This window comes from Otolemur garnettii, unplaced genomic scaffold (assembly GCF_000181295.1).
Source record: "Otolemur garnettii isolate 467f Iridium unplaced genomic scaffold, OtoGar3 scaffold00108, whole genome shotgun sequence".
Classification (NCBI taxonomy): Eukaryota; Metazoa; Chordata; class Mammalia; order Primates; family Galagidae; genus Otolemur; species Otolemur garnettii.
In genome coordinates this window covers 6,460,862-6,476,303 of record NW_003852503.1, presented here as the reverse complement: position 1 = coordinate 6,476,303, position 15,442 = coordinate 6,460,862, and the positions used below count along the sequence as shown (strand labels likewise).

Here is a 15,442-nt window from a genome sequence, read left to right as displayed (position 1 = left end):
AGAGTTCAAGGCTGCAGTGAGCTATGATGACAGCCAGAGGCCAGCTCATTTATCAGCTATGGAGTCGAGAATTCAACTTTTCTATTCATTTTCTTCCCCATAAGTGGAAATAGGTTCTATAACACCCACATGCACACACACAGGGTTAGTGAAGAGACTGAATGCCCGTGCTGTAAACCATGATGCCCTGTATAAATGTAAAAACCCATGACGGGCAGCGCCTGTGGCTCAAAGGAGTAGGGCGCCGGCCCCATATGCCAGAGGTGGTGGGTTCAAGCCCAGTCCCAGCCAAAAACTGCAAAACAAAAACCAAAAAAACACTCGTGACTAAATATGAATCCACTTTAGGAAGTGATATCTGGATGGCATATCCAACACTGACCCTGTGCCACCCAGGAAAGCAACTGGGCATCACCTTACAGGAGACAGAGGGCAGGGGGCCCTGAAGGTGAGGCAGCAGCATGGGTAGGATCCAGAGTTCTGGGCCCTGAGCTAGCATTAAACCACCTGTGTCTAATAACCCATTATTCCCCTCTAATGAGGCTCCAGCCCTAAGGAGAGGACAGGGACAGGTCATGACAGGCTCAGTCCTCCCCTCCCTTGCCCTCCTTCCTTACCCACAGGCCCTCCCCCTGAACAATGGTTCTCCCTGGAGCCCATTAAGCTGGTTTGCCCAGGGAGAGCGGAAGCTGGGGACAGGCCCCCAAGCACAGATCAGAGCCCAAATTCTATCTCCAAAGCAAGTGTGTCCCTTGATCCCTACTCTGTAGCTGAGACCTAGAGGGAAGTCAGGGACCCTGTGACTGGCCATCCTGGCCTTGACTCATTACTGCCCCAGAGGCTTAAACACCCCAGGAGCCACAGAGAAGGTATGAACCCCTGAGGTCAACCTGACCCTCCCAGCTGCTCTGGGGGAAGCTGGTCCTCCCTCCTGCCACCTCCAATCCGTGCCATCCTGGGTAGACTCAAGGGCTTGCCTGGGCTCAGGAATGTGGCAAAGCAGCAGGCTGGCCTGAGGGCACAGGGGTCTGGGGCACTGCAGCGTCCACCCCAGAGTGGGACATGGAGCCCAGCTGCCCATTCAGCCCCAGTGGTACCCTCCAGGGCTTGGCGGTTGCAAGCAGAGAGGTGGACAATGGAAAGTCCCTTGAGGGCAAGATGGGCAAAGGAGCACTGCTTGCTCTGCAGCTCTCCAGGACCCATCACCACCTGAGGGAACTTGGTGTCACTGTGACCCCCAAAGAAGCTCCAACCATTTAATCAGCCCCTGCCACTGGCCAGCCTCTAAGGGGGCGGGGGGTGCAATGCCTAGGTTCCACCCGGGGATGCTCAGAAAAGAGTGTGATGAGTATAATACCAGAGGTGATGAACAAGGTACCCCTGGAGCTGAGAAGGGAATAGGTTCTCTCTAGGGTGGTCATCCCAGAATAAAACGTATCTGCCCTGGGCTTTGAAGGAGGAGCAGGGTCTCTCCAGGCAGAGAAGGTGGGAAGGTGTTTCAGACAGACGGAACTGCATGTGGACAGCATGAGAGTGGGAGTGTGTGGACAGGGGTCTCGTGTCATGGCCGGAGCAAACAGGGGACAAGAGTCTGAGATCTGGGTGATCAGGCAGACCCTTCCATTGTACTTGGGTTCAGGGTCCCCTCTGTGCCCTGGAGCTCAGGGGGGCTGGGCTGAGCCACCTCCAGAACTAGGCACGGGCCACCCTTCCCCAGCAGGCAGGGCGGCAGGTGCCCAGCTCTGTTTATTTATCCCACAGAAGGGTGGAATGTCTCACTTGTGCCAGGCACTAGGGACTCACCCATCAGGGGAAGAGAAAGCAACCAGGGATCCTACTCATGGAGCTCAGAAGCTAGAGGGGGCGGAGGGTGGGGAGCACTCCAGGCCCAGAGAGACGCACTTGCCAATGTGGAAATAGCATCTGCCAGCGTTCTCCATCTCCCTCCTGATCTTGAGGATCAAGCTCTGTGCCTAAGCTGGAGAAGGGATTTGGAAGCCAGGCCTCCTGCACACTCGTCCTCCCAGCCTTCCTTCACTGCAGCTGAGAACACAGCAGTCACCTGCACCAGCACCCTTCACTCCCCAGCCTAGAACCATGACAAAGCCTAAGAGAGCTGACGAGCTGAGTGTGAGAAAGGAGGAGAGAGGGAAGTGGGTAAGGATGGAGATGAGAAAAATAGACCAAAACAGGACTCAGGGACTCTCAAAAAGCTTTCCAAGGCCCTGGAACCAACCCAGGACAGCAGGAGACAACTGCTTGCAGGCTTAAACATTTTCACAGCCTCAGATTTCCCAGGCACCTCTTCTGCCCTCAGCCTGCTAGGTTAAAAACATCAGCCTCAATAAAGTACTTCAAGTTCCCAGGCAATGATTCACTAAGACATGAGCTCCTGCAAGCCTAAAGTGCATTCGGCTGTCATAGATTTTATAAATCTGTGGCCACCAGACTGGGAGCTTCTTGAAGACAATGTCTATGTCTTTTAGTCCCAAACCTACCATAGGGCCTGGCATCAGACAGGCGCTTGGTAAATGTTTGTGAATGAATGAATGACAGATAAGGAGTTGAAGACAGAATCCCCTAGAGCCAGGTGCTGATTTATTTATCTGACCCTGACAACAAGGTTCACGCCAAGTTAGAAAACATGCCCCCTTCCAGCTGAGGTGTTACCAAGGTGTTTCATCCCAGATGGGGCTAGTTATGCGGAAGGAATGGGCCTGAGCCTGCCTGGAAACCACAGTGACAGGGACAGGGGAGAGTCAGCACAGCCAACGTGACAATCCCCCTGTGATACATCTGACTCCACCTCCAGCTTGTGCTCTGACTAACCTTCATGACGGCAGCAGAGAAATTTGTAAATAAGCCTCATAACCATGGCAGTCCTCTCCTACCCTCCTGGCTAGCAGAACAGCTCCCAGTTTCCTGGCATAATCCAGGTGCAACCCCAAACCCTCAGACAGGAGCAAATGAAACAAGCACTGGAGCAAGGGCATGAGAGACTGAGATGGGCCTTGTCCAGGGGTGGCAGTGACATCTGTCACAGAATATCCTACACATCAGTCTGGCTAGGCTTTGTCGGCTGGTGTGGTTGGGCTGACCCAGGCTTTAGGCATGTCCAATGCTCTCAAACCCTTCTTGTATAATCTGCACATACTCATTCACTCAGTGTGTGTTCCCTGAGCACCTACTAGGTGCTAGGTACTGGCAAGATACTGTGGGGGATTCAGAGAAGGGTATGCAAGGTTCAGGCCCTAAGCTCTGGGTATTTTAAGGGTGGAACAGGAGCAGGTGAAAATGCTTTCCCTCACCCCAGGCAGAGCAGGCCTCTCATTCACCCACTGATGTCAGCAATTGCAGCTGAGGTCAGCTACCTCGGTTTCACCCCATTTTCACCCTGACATTGGGATATCACCCATGAGCACACCTCCGAAGCCCAGAGAGGAGGGTGTGGTCAGGCTTCTGGGAGGACCTATCCTAACTGGGAGTCACTGTGATCTTAAGAATGAGAACAGTGGCCACGTTTCGTCTCTAACCTAATACAAAGGCAGCGTATTTGAGGCTCTTTCATGTCCAGAATCTGCCTCGAGTCTGATGCTCACCCTCTGAGATGTTGTAAGCCCCATGCTACAGACAAGGAAATCAAGGCTCAAAGAAGTCAGTGAGCTGAAAAGGGTCACTCAGCCAGGAACAAAGGGAAAGCCAGTGGCTATAATTATGTTAGATTTCTGAGAAGACTAAGATAAAGTTTCCTACCTAATGCTGATCAGGAAAACTTACTAGGAAACCATCAAGGATAGAAAATCGGCTTAGAGAATCAGTGAATCAGGCCTAGGATTAGTTTTATCCATGGGAGGAAACACAAGAAGTTTCAGCCTAATAGCAGACTCTTCAGAAAGAGCCTTAGCCAACTTCTAGGTGAGTGGTTTCTCTGAGTATATTGCCGCCTTAGACACTTTGCCCCACTGAAATCTAATGCAGAATTCCCACACAGAACAGAGAAAGAAACAGAGCCCCGATGTTTGAGAGGACCATCCCCCCCACCTGTTCTTCCTGCCTCCCTCCTCTGGCTGCACTGCCCAAGGGGTGGGGATGGGGTCTCTGCCGAATTCTCCAGGGTGCTTACAGCCATTATTTAGCCCTGCCTTTGTCTGCCTCCGAAACTACTTTCACAATCTAACCCCGCTTCTCTGGAGAACCAAAGTGAGGAGGGAGAGTTGACTTGAGTGGAATTAGAGAAATAAATTTCATTAGCAGCTGCTCACCTGTCTTGGGGTGGGGGTAGAAGAAGAACTGGCTGTCTTAAGAAATAGAGAAATAAAGCCAAGAAAGACGGGAGTTAAGAGCTAGGATGGAGTCAGGAAGGACTGACGCAGCTGATGGGGCCAGTACCAAACTGTGGAAGCAGCTTTATTTATAAACTATCTTTAACAAGGTAAATCTTAACACCTGGGGTAAGGATTAACTTTAAGGAGGAAAGACTGGGTACTAGCTGATAATAAGGAAAGTATGCATGGGCTACGTGACTTCTGGCAGGTGAAAAGAAGGTTAATCTAAGAGAAGTGGCTGGGGGTGGGGGTCATTCCCTGAATGCTTCCCCAGGTTGTAGGGGCCCTGCCACCTCATAGCCCGTTCCCCACAAGCTTTCTCTTCCCAGAAGCTCTGGTTGCTTAAAACAATCTTCCCTTTGGCTCGGCACCTGTGGCTCAAGTGGCTAAGGCGCCAGCCACATACACCTAAGGTGGCGGGTTCGAATCCCCAGCCCGGGCCCGCCAAATAACCATGATGGCTGCAACCAAAAAAAAATGGCCAGGCATTGTGGCGGGCGCCTGAAGTCCCAGCTCCTTGGGAGGCTGAGGCAGGAGACTCGTTTGAGCCCAGGAGTTGGAGGTTGCTGTGAGCGTGATGCCACGGCACTCTACCCAGGGGGATAGCTTGAGGCTCCATCTCAAAAAAAAAAAAAAAAAAAAAAAAAACCAATCTTCCCTTTGCCAAGAGAAAGGGCTTTCTGTGACTTCCAACATTCCTCTTCTGCCTGGTCCTTGGCCTCTTCCTTGGGATGTGATAAACATTTGAAAGTACCATGTCCAAGCTCCTGTTGGCCCTTGCTTCTCTTCCCTGCAGAGTCCACGCAGTTTACATGACATCACTTTGGGTCCCCTAACTCCCCTGGTCACTCTCCCCAGATGCACTTAGTCCATAGAGTCCCCTCCTGAAGTCAGGCCTATGAAATCACAGAAATAACTACCATTTGTTCAGCTCCTATTAAGTAACATGCCAGGCCCTCTGTGAAGCTCTTTCGTTAATAATGAATAGTTTTTGAGTATCTACTATGTCACGCACTCAGCGGGTTCTATTTTAATATTGTTTTAATAATTGATAAAAACAATAGAATATATGTTCCATAGCGCAAGAACTTTGCCTCTTTGTTGACGACTGTATCTCCAGCCCCCAAGAAGGTGCTTAATTGAATGAATACAGTATTATTGTTGTTATTACAGCCAAAAATAGTTATACCCTTAACTATGCACCAGACCATGTGCTATCTTCTAAGCATATTTGGGGCTCAAAAGGAGGAAGACTTATTGTATCTCTCTCTCTCTCCTGCACATACTAAATGAAGGATTTCAGTGGTTAAATAACTTGCCTAAGGCCTCCAGCCCGTGAGAAGCAGAAGTAGGGCTTAGACCTGGGCTTCAGGATTCTAAGGCCTGTGCTCCTTCTGCTGTAAACACAGCCTCTTCTAGAAAACAGCATCCCAGCACGGAAAAATTTGACAAAGCACTCACAGAGTTGTATGAGTGGGCAGAGAAGTGGTAAAGGAACTCCAGGTTATGCAATCACAAAGTAATAGATGCAGAGAAGTCGCTGAAGCACCATTAAAGCACTATTTATAGGATCGTGAGTTCAGGGTTCACAGGGAAGAGATCCAGGAGTCACTAAGACCTTTGGCAGATGAGCTGCTGCAGCCAGACTGGCCCAACCCAGGCTGGTCATCACTGGAGCACCCTGAACAAATGTGAATGCTCAATCCTGCCCTTGCGTGGAGCCTCTGTGCAGATCCTCCTGGAACACCATAAGGAGTCCTCTCCCCAGGCCTCTAGGGGAGCTGGAACTGACGGCAGGAAGTTCCCCTACTCATCTCCTCTATATGTCAAGCACAGGCCAGGCTTGTGCTCACTGCCAACCCCATGCAGTAGATCACCTTCTCCCCATTTTACAGATGAGGAGACTGAGACGTAGACAATTCATTAACTTGCCCAGGACCACATGGCTGGGAAGAGGCAGAGCTGGATTCAGGCTGGTGTGCCTGACTCAGAGCTGGGAAGAGCAGAGACAGGGGACAACCCCCTTCTAACCAAAGCAACTGAGACCCCTCAAACCACATGGATCAGCTGAAAGGAGCCAGGAGCAAGTCTATAAAATCATGAGCAGGGACTCGGTGCCCATAGCTGAGTGGTTAGGGTGCCAGCCACATGCACTGGGGCTGGTGGGTTCAAACCTGGCCCAGGCCTGCTAAACAATGACAACAACAAAAATAGCCAGGCATTGTGGCAGGCACCCGCCACCCACCTATTTGGGAGGCTGAGGCAAGAGAATCGCATGGGCCCAAGAGTTTGAGGTTGCCGTGGGCTGTGATACCATTGCACTCTACCGAGGGCAACATAGTAAGACTCTGTCTCAAAAAAAAAAAAAAAAAAAATCGTGAGCAAGCTTGAAAAGGCACAGTGTACCTAGCAGGGGGGCACCTCGCTCACTATCCATCACCTTGTGAAGTCAGTTTTGTGGTAACCTGCACTCCAAAGGAGCAGACCAGGTCTGGGAGATGTTAAGTGATTTGCCTGAAGCTGTTCCCCACGTAACAGAGGAATTAGCCCTTCTCACACCACCAAAGCTCCTCTTCCTCCCTGCTATTTCCCTTGTCCTTAAAAGGATAATTCAGGACAAGCAAAAGGGCACACGATTTTTCAAAAACAGTATAAAGCTGTGGAATTCTTATAAACATCAGGCTGCGTCCCGGGTGGCAGCTCCTTAGCTCAGTGAATTGCAATGTTACAGAAACCGTCTAAGCTTTAAATCCATCAGCCCTCCCCATAGCAAACCCCCAGGTGTCCCCATCAGGCTGGAAGTCTGAACTGCAGCCTGGCCCCTGTTGGCTCCCTGGAGTCCCCTTCAGCCATTGTCTGGTCAGGGGTCTCAGGTGTGCAAAGATGCTGGCGCCTTCCTTTCAATCAGACCCTCCTGGGGAGGGAAAGTGGGCTCAGATGGACCCACCACCATGGGCAGAGGGAAATCTAAGCAAAGTAGAATCGTTGATAACTCAGAGAGGCTGGAGAGAATGGACTACTTCCCCTGCGACCAAGGGAAGGTTCTCAGAGGGATTTGTAAGAGCTACCTTAGCAGGGGCACCACCTGGAAGCAAGGGGCTTCCCATGGGAGCCAGGGCTGCAGATCAATTCAACACAGCGGGCAGGTACTTATGCTGTGCTCCTGCCCTTCACGTTGTCTCTGTGGGGACAGTGTAACTGCTGTCCTTCAATTTCTCCTTTGGTGAAACAGGGATGGTTACATCTCCGCTAGGCCTACCTGGAGTTAAGCACGGCAGAAGCTGAACAGCAGGCTGGCAGCAGGATAACAGCAGGCCCTGCCCAGAGCCAGAAAGTGCTGGGAGGGGGGCCCAAGGCTTGGCTCTGATTGCCAACAGGTCAGCACCTTTGTGGCTTAGAACAAGGCAAAATCGTTTCTAATGTAGCAGCCCAGGCTGAAGTTAGACCTAAAGGAAGAAGTGCTGCTCTAAGGACATCTAAAGGCGAGGCAGTGTATTTGGGGACACTTCCTAAAGCAGCTTCGTGCAAGAGCTTGGATACCCCCCTGTGTGGGCCGGGGCTGGGGTGGACCTGCCTGGAGACAGGGTAACAGGTCAGAGGAACTTGGAGGCGTGCACAATTAAGTCATCTCGGAGGGCTTCCCATGGACTCTGCACTGCTCATCATGGCCACCCTCCAGCTCTGCAGTGACCGTCCAGCCCTCTACGCCCCCTCTCCTCACCTTACCTGTCATGGCTGGGACATCCAACAGAGAGGGCCCTTTCTATGGCCCAGCAAGGGCATCAAATTGCCTGTCCCAGATGCAAGTGTTGACACAGCTGCTTGCAGGTGGGCTGGGGGAGAGGTGCAGGTTCAGGGGTCAGAGAGCAGGGAGACCTCCTCAGAGGACCAGCCAAGCCCTTGTTCCCGCAGTGGCTGAGCCCTGCTCTGAGGAGTGACTGTGAGCAGCCTCTGGAAACCCAGGGAACTTTCCCCACCCACTCCCTTGAGTTTCCCCCCACTGCTTGTCACTAGCCTCAGCAACCTAGCTGCCACCTGTGAGAGGCTCACGGGACCTATTTACCCCCATCACCTAGCAACAGCAGCACCACTGGCTCTAGGCTTTCCCTATGAGACCATAGGAAGCCAGGGCCTTGGCCCCCAAGGGAGACTGAAGCTGCTACAGATGGGAGCAGGGCCAGAAAGCCCCCTTTATGTGCCCCTACTTTTCGTCCTCACTCTGCACCCCGTTCATTCCGGCTCTGCCTCTACTGGCTTCTTTCTGGGGCAAAGCAATGCAGAGTCAGCAGCGTAGAGAGCAGGACAGGAAGGAGGCCTGGGGGCAGGCTGCTGGCCAGGAAAACAGACAGAGGAGCTGACCTGCTGCCTCTTCCTCCTTATTAGCCCAGTGAGAACGCGTCCATTTCATTTTTATCCCACCTCTGAAAGAGAATTCCAATTACCCAAAGAGACCTTGAGGTTCAGAGACGTTGAGGGGCTGCCCAAGGCCACACAGCAGGTCAGAAGACAAGGCAAGATGAGAACTCATACTCCCCAGGCTGGTTGCTTGTGACTTCTGTGTAGCACACTTCATCTTCATTCCGTTTTAAAACCAAAGCTGCCTTGTGTGTGGGTTCCTCATCTCTGAACTGGAAGGAAGATAGGACTCTAACTGTCCCTCTGTCATTTGGAGCTGAGCTAAGCCCAACCAGGAGTTTCTCCAAGGTCTAAAACAGTGGTGGGGATGGGGGCTTGGGGGGAGGGGGTTAAGGAAGGAGAAGCAGGTGAGAAAGAAGGACTGCTACTGTCAATAAAACCCCTCCTTGGTCCCACGCCCTGCAGTACGCCCTTTTCTCAATACACTCTTGGGAGAGGTCTCTCACCCCCATTCATGGAAGAACTGAGCAGAGGTTACTCTGCCTTCATACAGAGCAAGGACTGGGGAGAAGCTGGGGGCAATCTCTGCATGGTGATTGCTTGCTAATTGTACACAAGACTGCTTTCCAGGAGAGTAGAAATTCAAAAGGAACCAACACCAGCTAATGGTGCTTACCCAAATGGGTTCCTAAAACTCCAGGGAAATGATAACAGTAGTCCACTGCATCCAGAAACCTGGCCCCAAGCGCTGGATCTGTTACTTACTCTGAAGCCATAGCAGCCACCTAATGGTGGAAACCATACAAGCCATGGTTTCCTCTGTGAAAGAGGGATAATTTCTCAGGGTTGTTCCAAGGATTAAGTAGGATAGCGTTTATAAAAGGATATTTGGAAGCTATTTAATGATACTGAAAATGCAATAGTCAACAGTTCTGTCTCCACATTTGGGTCTTACCTTGGTGTCCTTCAGCTGCCAGTAACCAACTGAGAAGCAAGAAAATCATCTCTGAGCAATCAGGCAATAGCTGGGTTCTCCAGCTATCAAATAAACACCTCCACCTCCCCACCTCATCCCCTACTTCCTCTGCCCTTGGCCCTCCTGGGCCCTGGGTCCTGAGCATTCCAGCTCTTCCACTGTGCTCCAGATGGTTGCAGCTTCATTCCCAGATGAGCCCCAGGGCAGACACCAGCTGGGCTGGACTCATGAGTCAAGGCTCTGTGGCAGACTGGCCCAGGCCATGACCCGGACAAAAAGGCTTGAGCTACACTGGGCTGGGCCTGGGCTGCAGCAATTGTGGCCAGGGATTGAGTTCAAGTTGGGGATAAACAGAGACATCTCCAGCAAAGCAGAAGGAAGCACAGGTAGTCGATGATAACCTTTCAACTTCCCCCTTCTATTCACTTTAGGGCAAGACACTTCTTGTGTCTTGTTTTACTAGTTCAATTAATATGTTTGTTTTATTAATTCAACAAATATTAACTACAGTATTCTCTGAAAGGCCAGGAACTGTGCTAGAAAAGCATCACCACAAATCTCCTGTTCATCATTCCCTTTCTTCTTTATGAAAAAGAGTCTGTGCTAGATGTAACTTTTGGGGACTTACTTTTTCCCTTAATATTAAATTGCCGATGCCATTCCTATTATTTTGTGTCCCTGTAGCTCATTCGTTTTGACTACAATATAACATTTCATTGTGTGACTATACCACAGCCAGCTTCTTAAAAGCTGGCCTGAGACTGGGTCCTAAAACTCAGACAAGTTCATCACCTCCTTCATTTAACGACTCTTTATTCAACGTCACCAGGCATTATAGAAGACATCGGGGCGTGGCAATCAACAAGATGGTCATAGTCCCTGTAATTGTAGCTTACAGCCTGATTTGGCATACTTTTGCTGTCTCTCTTTTGTTTGCAAAAAGTATGGAATCTTTTCCACAACCACTAGTCAGTGGATAGCAAGTGAAAACATACATACTATTAGCCACAGTTGGGTGCCGGGGTCACTTCAGTTCAGGGGTGAGAAACCCAAGGCTCCAGAGAATACAGACGCTCAGCCTCCCTTTTTCCCCCTCTGTGCCTCAGCGTCTAGCACTATCCCGGGTCCATCCTATTGACTGTATAAGGCAGTATCTGTTGGTTTAGTAATAAACAAGAGAAACTTGCCTTACCTACCTCAACAAAGGCATGCATGCACAATCCACTCTGTGGGAAAGAGTGAATTGACAGGGAGGGGCCCATAGTGTCCCTCCAGCCAGCCCCACCTCTAGCCTTCCACAGTTCAACAAACACCTTCTCATCTGCTTAACTGAAACCCAAGTGCATCTAATTCATTGGCGAGCCCTGTTGCCTGTATCTTGCAAGCTCATATGGCGTGTCTATACCACCAGCCTCCTGTCTGTTCATGTTCTCACCTTGTTCCAGCCAAGCCAATTTCTACTCAGTTCCTCCAACCCCAAACTGGGCTCCTTCTTGTCACTCAAGTCCTGGCTTGGATGTCACCTCCCCAGAGAAGCCTTCCCTAACTACCCAACACCGTTTCCTCAACCTCCCACTCTCAGTCTCCACCCAGGCACTGTCTCCTCTCACCCCACATTACTCTCCACAAAGCACTCACCACTCTCTTATCTTTCCTAGTTTATCTGTTTCTGGCCCATCTTCCCCATCTCCAGACCCTCCCCTCTCCCTTCAAAAAGCAAGGTTCTCAAGAGCAGGCCCCCTGCTGTCTTGTTTGGGCACTGCTCCCATTCGAAGGGATTATTAACACATTTAACCACCATGTGAGTTGTATTTAACCTTGGCTAGTTTCAAGCCCGGGGCCTCGTGAAGCATATATAACTCACTGGTCTCTCGCACGTTGACTGCCACACCAGAGAAATTTTTTGTCCTTAGGGCCACAGTACTTTATTAGGTCATGTTAGTCATGTTAGTTACATATGCTTCATGAGGCCCCAGGCTCAAAACTAGTGCGAGTTAAATATAACTCACACGGCAGTTAATGTGTTTGACCTAATAAAACACCAGTTCTGCTGTGTCCTTTCCAATAACTGCCCTGCCTCCCCAGTGGTAACCACTGTTCTGATCCCTAGCACTATAAATTAACCTTACCTTTCAAACTCTATAAATGGAATCATTTATAGAGTATACATTTGCTGTCTGGTTTCTTTCCTTCATTGAATCTGTGAAATTCATCCAGGTCATTGCATTGAGTGCTAGTTTACTCCTGTCTATTGCTGAAATATGTTCCATTACTTGAATATACCACAATTTATTTATCTAGTCCACCAGGGATTGTCATTTGGGTTTTTCCAATGCTTAGCTATTAGGAATGAAGTGACTATGAACATTTGTAGACAGCTGTTTTGCTAGGCAAATGCACACATTTCTCTTGGCTTTATCCTGGAGCAGAATTGCTAGATCATAAAATCATAGAATAGCTGTATGTTCAGCATTGGTAGATTTAGCCAAATCATTTTCAAAAGTATTTGTACCAACTTACAGTCCTACCAACAATGTGTGAGAATTCTAGTTGCTCCACCTTCTTATCAACACTTAATATTCTCAGTTATGTTAGTTTTAGCTATTCTGGTGTTTATGAAGAGATATTTCATTCTGTTCAAATTTGCATTTTGCCTGGTAAGAAATACGAAGTATCTTTAAGGTACTCATTGGCCACTTGGGTCTTCATTTTTGTGAAGTATCCACATTTTTAGAAATACAATGTCCGTAAAAATAAATACATTTTTAACAAAAACAGACAGTAGAGCAGAATTATCTTGAGGATTTCAGCAATACACATACCAACCCAGCAACCAGTTGTTTCTACAACTGCTAACTAATTGTTACAATTAATAAACTCGTTGAACCAGGTCAAACAGGTACAAAACTGAATTTCTCATTTTGAACCAATTATTTGGATATCACAGAGACTCCCACCTTAGATTTAGCAGGGAGAAGGGAATATAGGCAAGAATGAAGAACCTTCCCTAGGCTGCTAGCCCCCAGCCAAGAGAGTCACTTGCTCAGCTCACTTTCTCCTTCAATTACAGGCGGATACTGAGAGCGAACTACCCCTAACCAGTGAGCCAGCAGATGAGACTGCCAGTGATGTAGCTGAGAGCACTGCCAGTGAACGCCCCCCAACCAAGGCCAGTGATCAAACCCTAAACAAGTCCACTGATCAAGCCCCGGAAGATGCCGGTAAGCACAGGTCCTGCTTTCTTGCTTCACCTCAGCCTCTGAGTTGCACTAACCACGCAGTAGATCCTAAGCCAGTCTTGGATGGCCCTCACCAGCACCACCACGTGCTAAGTATTATGGTTGCCACCCAGCTCCTCATCTCTCCCTCATTCAGTCATTCAACAAACACATTAGGGAACTATAAGTTTCAGCATTCATTCTACCAGCAGGAGGTCTGATCTCTAGGGAAACAGAACCAACAATCTTTTTTTTTTCCTTTTTTTTTTTTTTCTTAAGACAGAGTCTCACCTTATCACTCTCAGTAGAGTGCCAGGGCGTCACAGCTCACAGCAACCCAACCCCTGGGCTTAGGCAATTCTTTTGCCTCAGCCTCTGGAGTAGCTGGGACTACAGGCGCCTACCACAATGCCTGGCTATTTTTCCGCTGCAGTTTGGCCAGGGCTGGGTTCAAACCCGCCACCCTCTATATATGGGGCCAGCACCCTACCCACTGAGCCACAGGCACCGCCCCAAACCAACAATCTTAAAACACCAAGAGCAATAATTTCCCAATTCATTCATTCAGTTACTCATTCTCTTGTTCGTTCAATAAACCCCCAAGTGCCTGCCATGTGCCAGGCCCTGGGTGCATCTGAGCCCTTGCAATAAATAAGATAGCTAAAGCCCCTGCCCTCAAGGAGCTTATGGTCTGACCACGCTGCCAGGGAACAAACAGGACAAAGGCATTTTCACTGGTAGAAAAGAAAATAGCAGTGTTTACTCCATATATAAGAGAAAACGAAATTAATAAATAGAGTAATCCCAAATGTCAGGGTTTTCTTCTGTTACATTTTCTGAAACCATTGCTATCCACTCCTGATAGACAATAAAACAAATAAGCAAGGAAAGAATTAGTATGAGCAGATCGATAAGAAAATAGCAGAACCTACTTACTTTAACAGCTTATTTATTTCTTGGTTCTGGGTCATTAGTTCATAGCGGTCATAAGGAAGTAATCTTGGGCTAGTAAAATAGTGCCTACTTTGCACTTTGGAATTTATATAGCAATAGGCCATGGTTTCCCAAGAGAACACCAGACTTCCAAGTTCTCTACCCAGCTGAGTGAGTCTGAAAACTACCAAACCAGAAAATAAGCCGAATTTGCTACCAGTGCCTGGCGTAAAGGGAGCTGGGGAAAGATCAGTGCATCTCATGTGGTCAGGGTTAGGACCATGGGTCAGGGCTAGTGCCCAGGGTCAGGCCCTGTAGGATGAATAAGCTGTCACAAAACAGGAGGCAGCAATGAGAGTGTCAGTGGTAGAGAGAAAAACCCAAGCTCTGCAGACTCAGAAGTATGAACGAATAGGGGTGGCTGGAGGACCAGGGGGTGAACCTACCTAGGCGGGGCTGGCGGTTGGGGAGGCCAGCGGCGGGAGTCTATTTGGCTAAGAGAGTGTGGCCAAATTACGCTGGACAGCACTAGAGGACAGTGTTATCCACATGTAGGGGTTATGGGGAAGCTCTAGAGCAAGAAAGAAACAGAAAGAAGGGAAACTTTAGGAAGCTCTGTCTAGCAGCAGTGGTCAGGGCAGGCTGGAGGAAGGAACATACAGGCAGGGAGGCTGTTCCTTAACTTTAAGTATGAATTGCCTTCCCCTACTGATGGGGGAAGCAGGTCTTCCCTGAGAACATCTAGGGGGCAGAGCCATTGGGCCCTAGACATGGGGACTCAGGGCTCCCTAGAGGTCATTCCCTCGCTAAGGAAACAAATCCATCTCATGTCCTCAGAGGGAGGTGCTCAATAAATAAATCATGCATGCATGAATGAATCAAATATCCCCATGGCCATGGACCCAGGAAAGAGGACAATTCTGAGCCCTAGCTGCTGGAGCTTTAAAAACAATAGCCGCTAACATTATTGATAACCCAATAGTTCACAGGCAACAATACTTCCTGCCCACATCCCCATTTCCTGGCCTCTGCATCTGAGCTTAAAACTCTGTTAGGGTGGGCGGCGCCTGGGGCTCAAAGGAGTAGGGCACTGGCCCCATATACCGGAGGTGGTGGGTTCAAACCCAGCCCCGGCCAAAAACTGCAAAAAAAAAAAAACCTCTGTTAGGGAAACACTGTTTCCTAAGCTTCCCACTACCAACAGATTCATTACTATCAGCATTTATTGAGCGCCAGTCTATGGCAGGACTCCACTCCTTGATTTTGTGGGGCTGAGGAAAAGACTAGAGACAGACACGTGACTCATGATCATTCAAGGCACCATAACGAGAGACCCATAAGACAGAAGGGACGTGCTTAAGAGGACAGAGCCAAGAGCAATTCATTTGTTCATTGAACAAATATTTGCTGAATGTCTGCTGTGGGCCAAGCACTGTCATAAGTCCTGGGGACTCAGCCATGAACAAACAGACAAAAAGTCCTAGTTTCATGGAGTTTTCTGGGAAGAGACAGAAAAGATGTGAAATATATAAAATATCGAGTATGTTAGAGGTCACGAGTGCTTTGAAAAGAAATCAAAGAAGGAGGCTGGGCAGTGTTGGCAGAGTGCCTTTTATCTGGGGAGAGCAAGGAAG

The 15,442-nt window shown here is 49.2% G+C and overlaps 1 protein-coding gene across 1 annotated transcript in view; it reads left to right on the top strand.

Moving 5' to 3' along the window:
• The first annotated feature begins 2,097 nt into the window (after window positions 1-2,097).
• The window catches only part of TMPRSS4 (transmembrane protease, serine 4), a 31,562-nt gene continuing 18,217 nt past the window's right edge, over window positions 2,098-15,442 (top strand). The window contains exons 1-2 of the mRNA XM_023517304.1: window positions 2,098-2,157; window positions 12,728-12,878. Coding sequence (XP_023373072.1) covers window positions 2,098-2,157; window positions 12,728-12,878 — 211 coding nt within the window. The remainder of the gene's footprint in view (window positions 2,158-12,727; window positions 12,879-15,442) is intronic.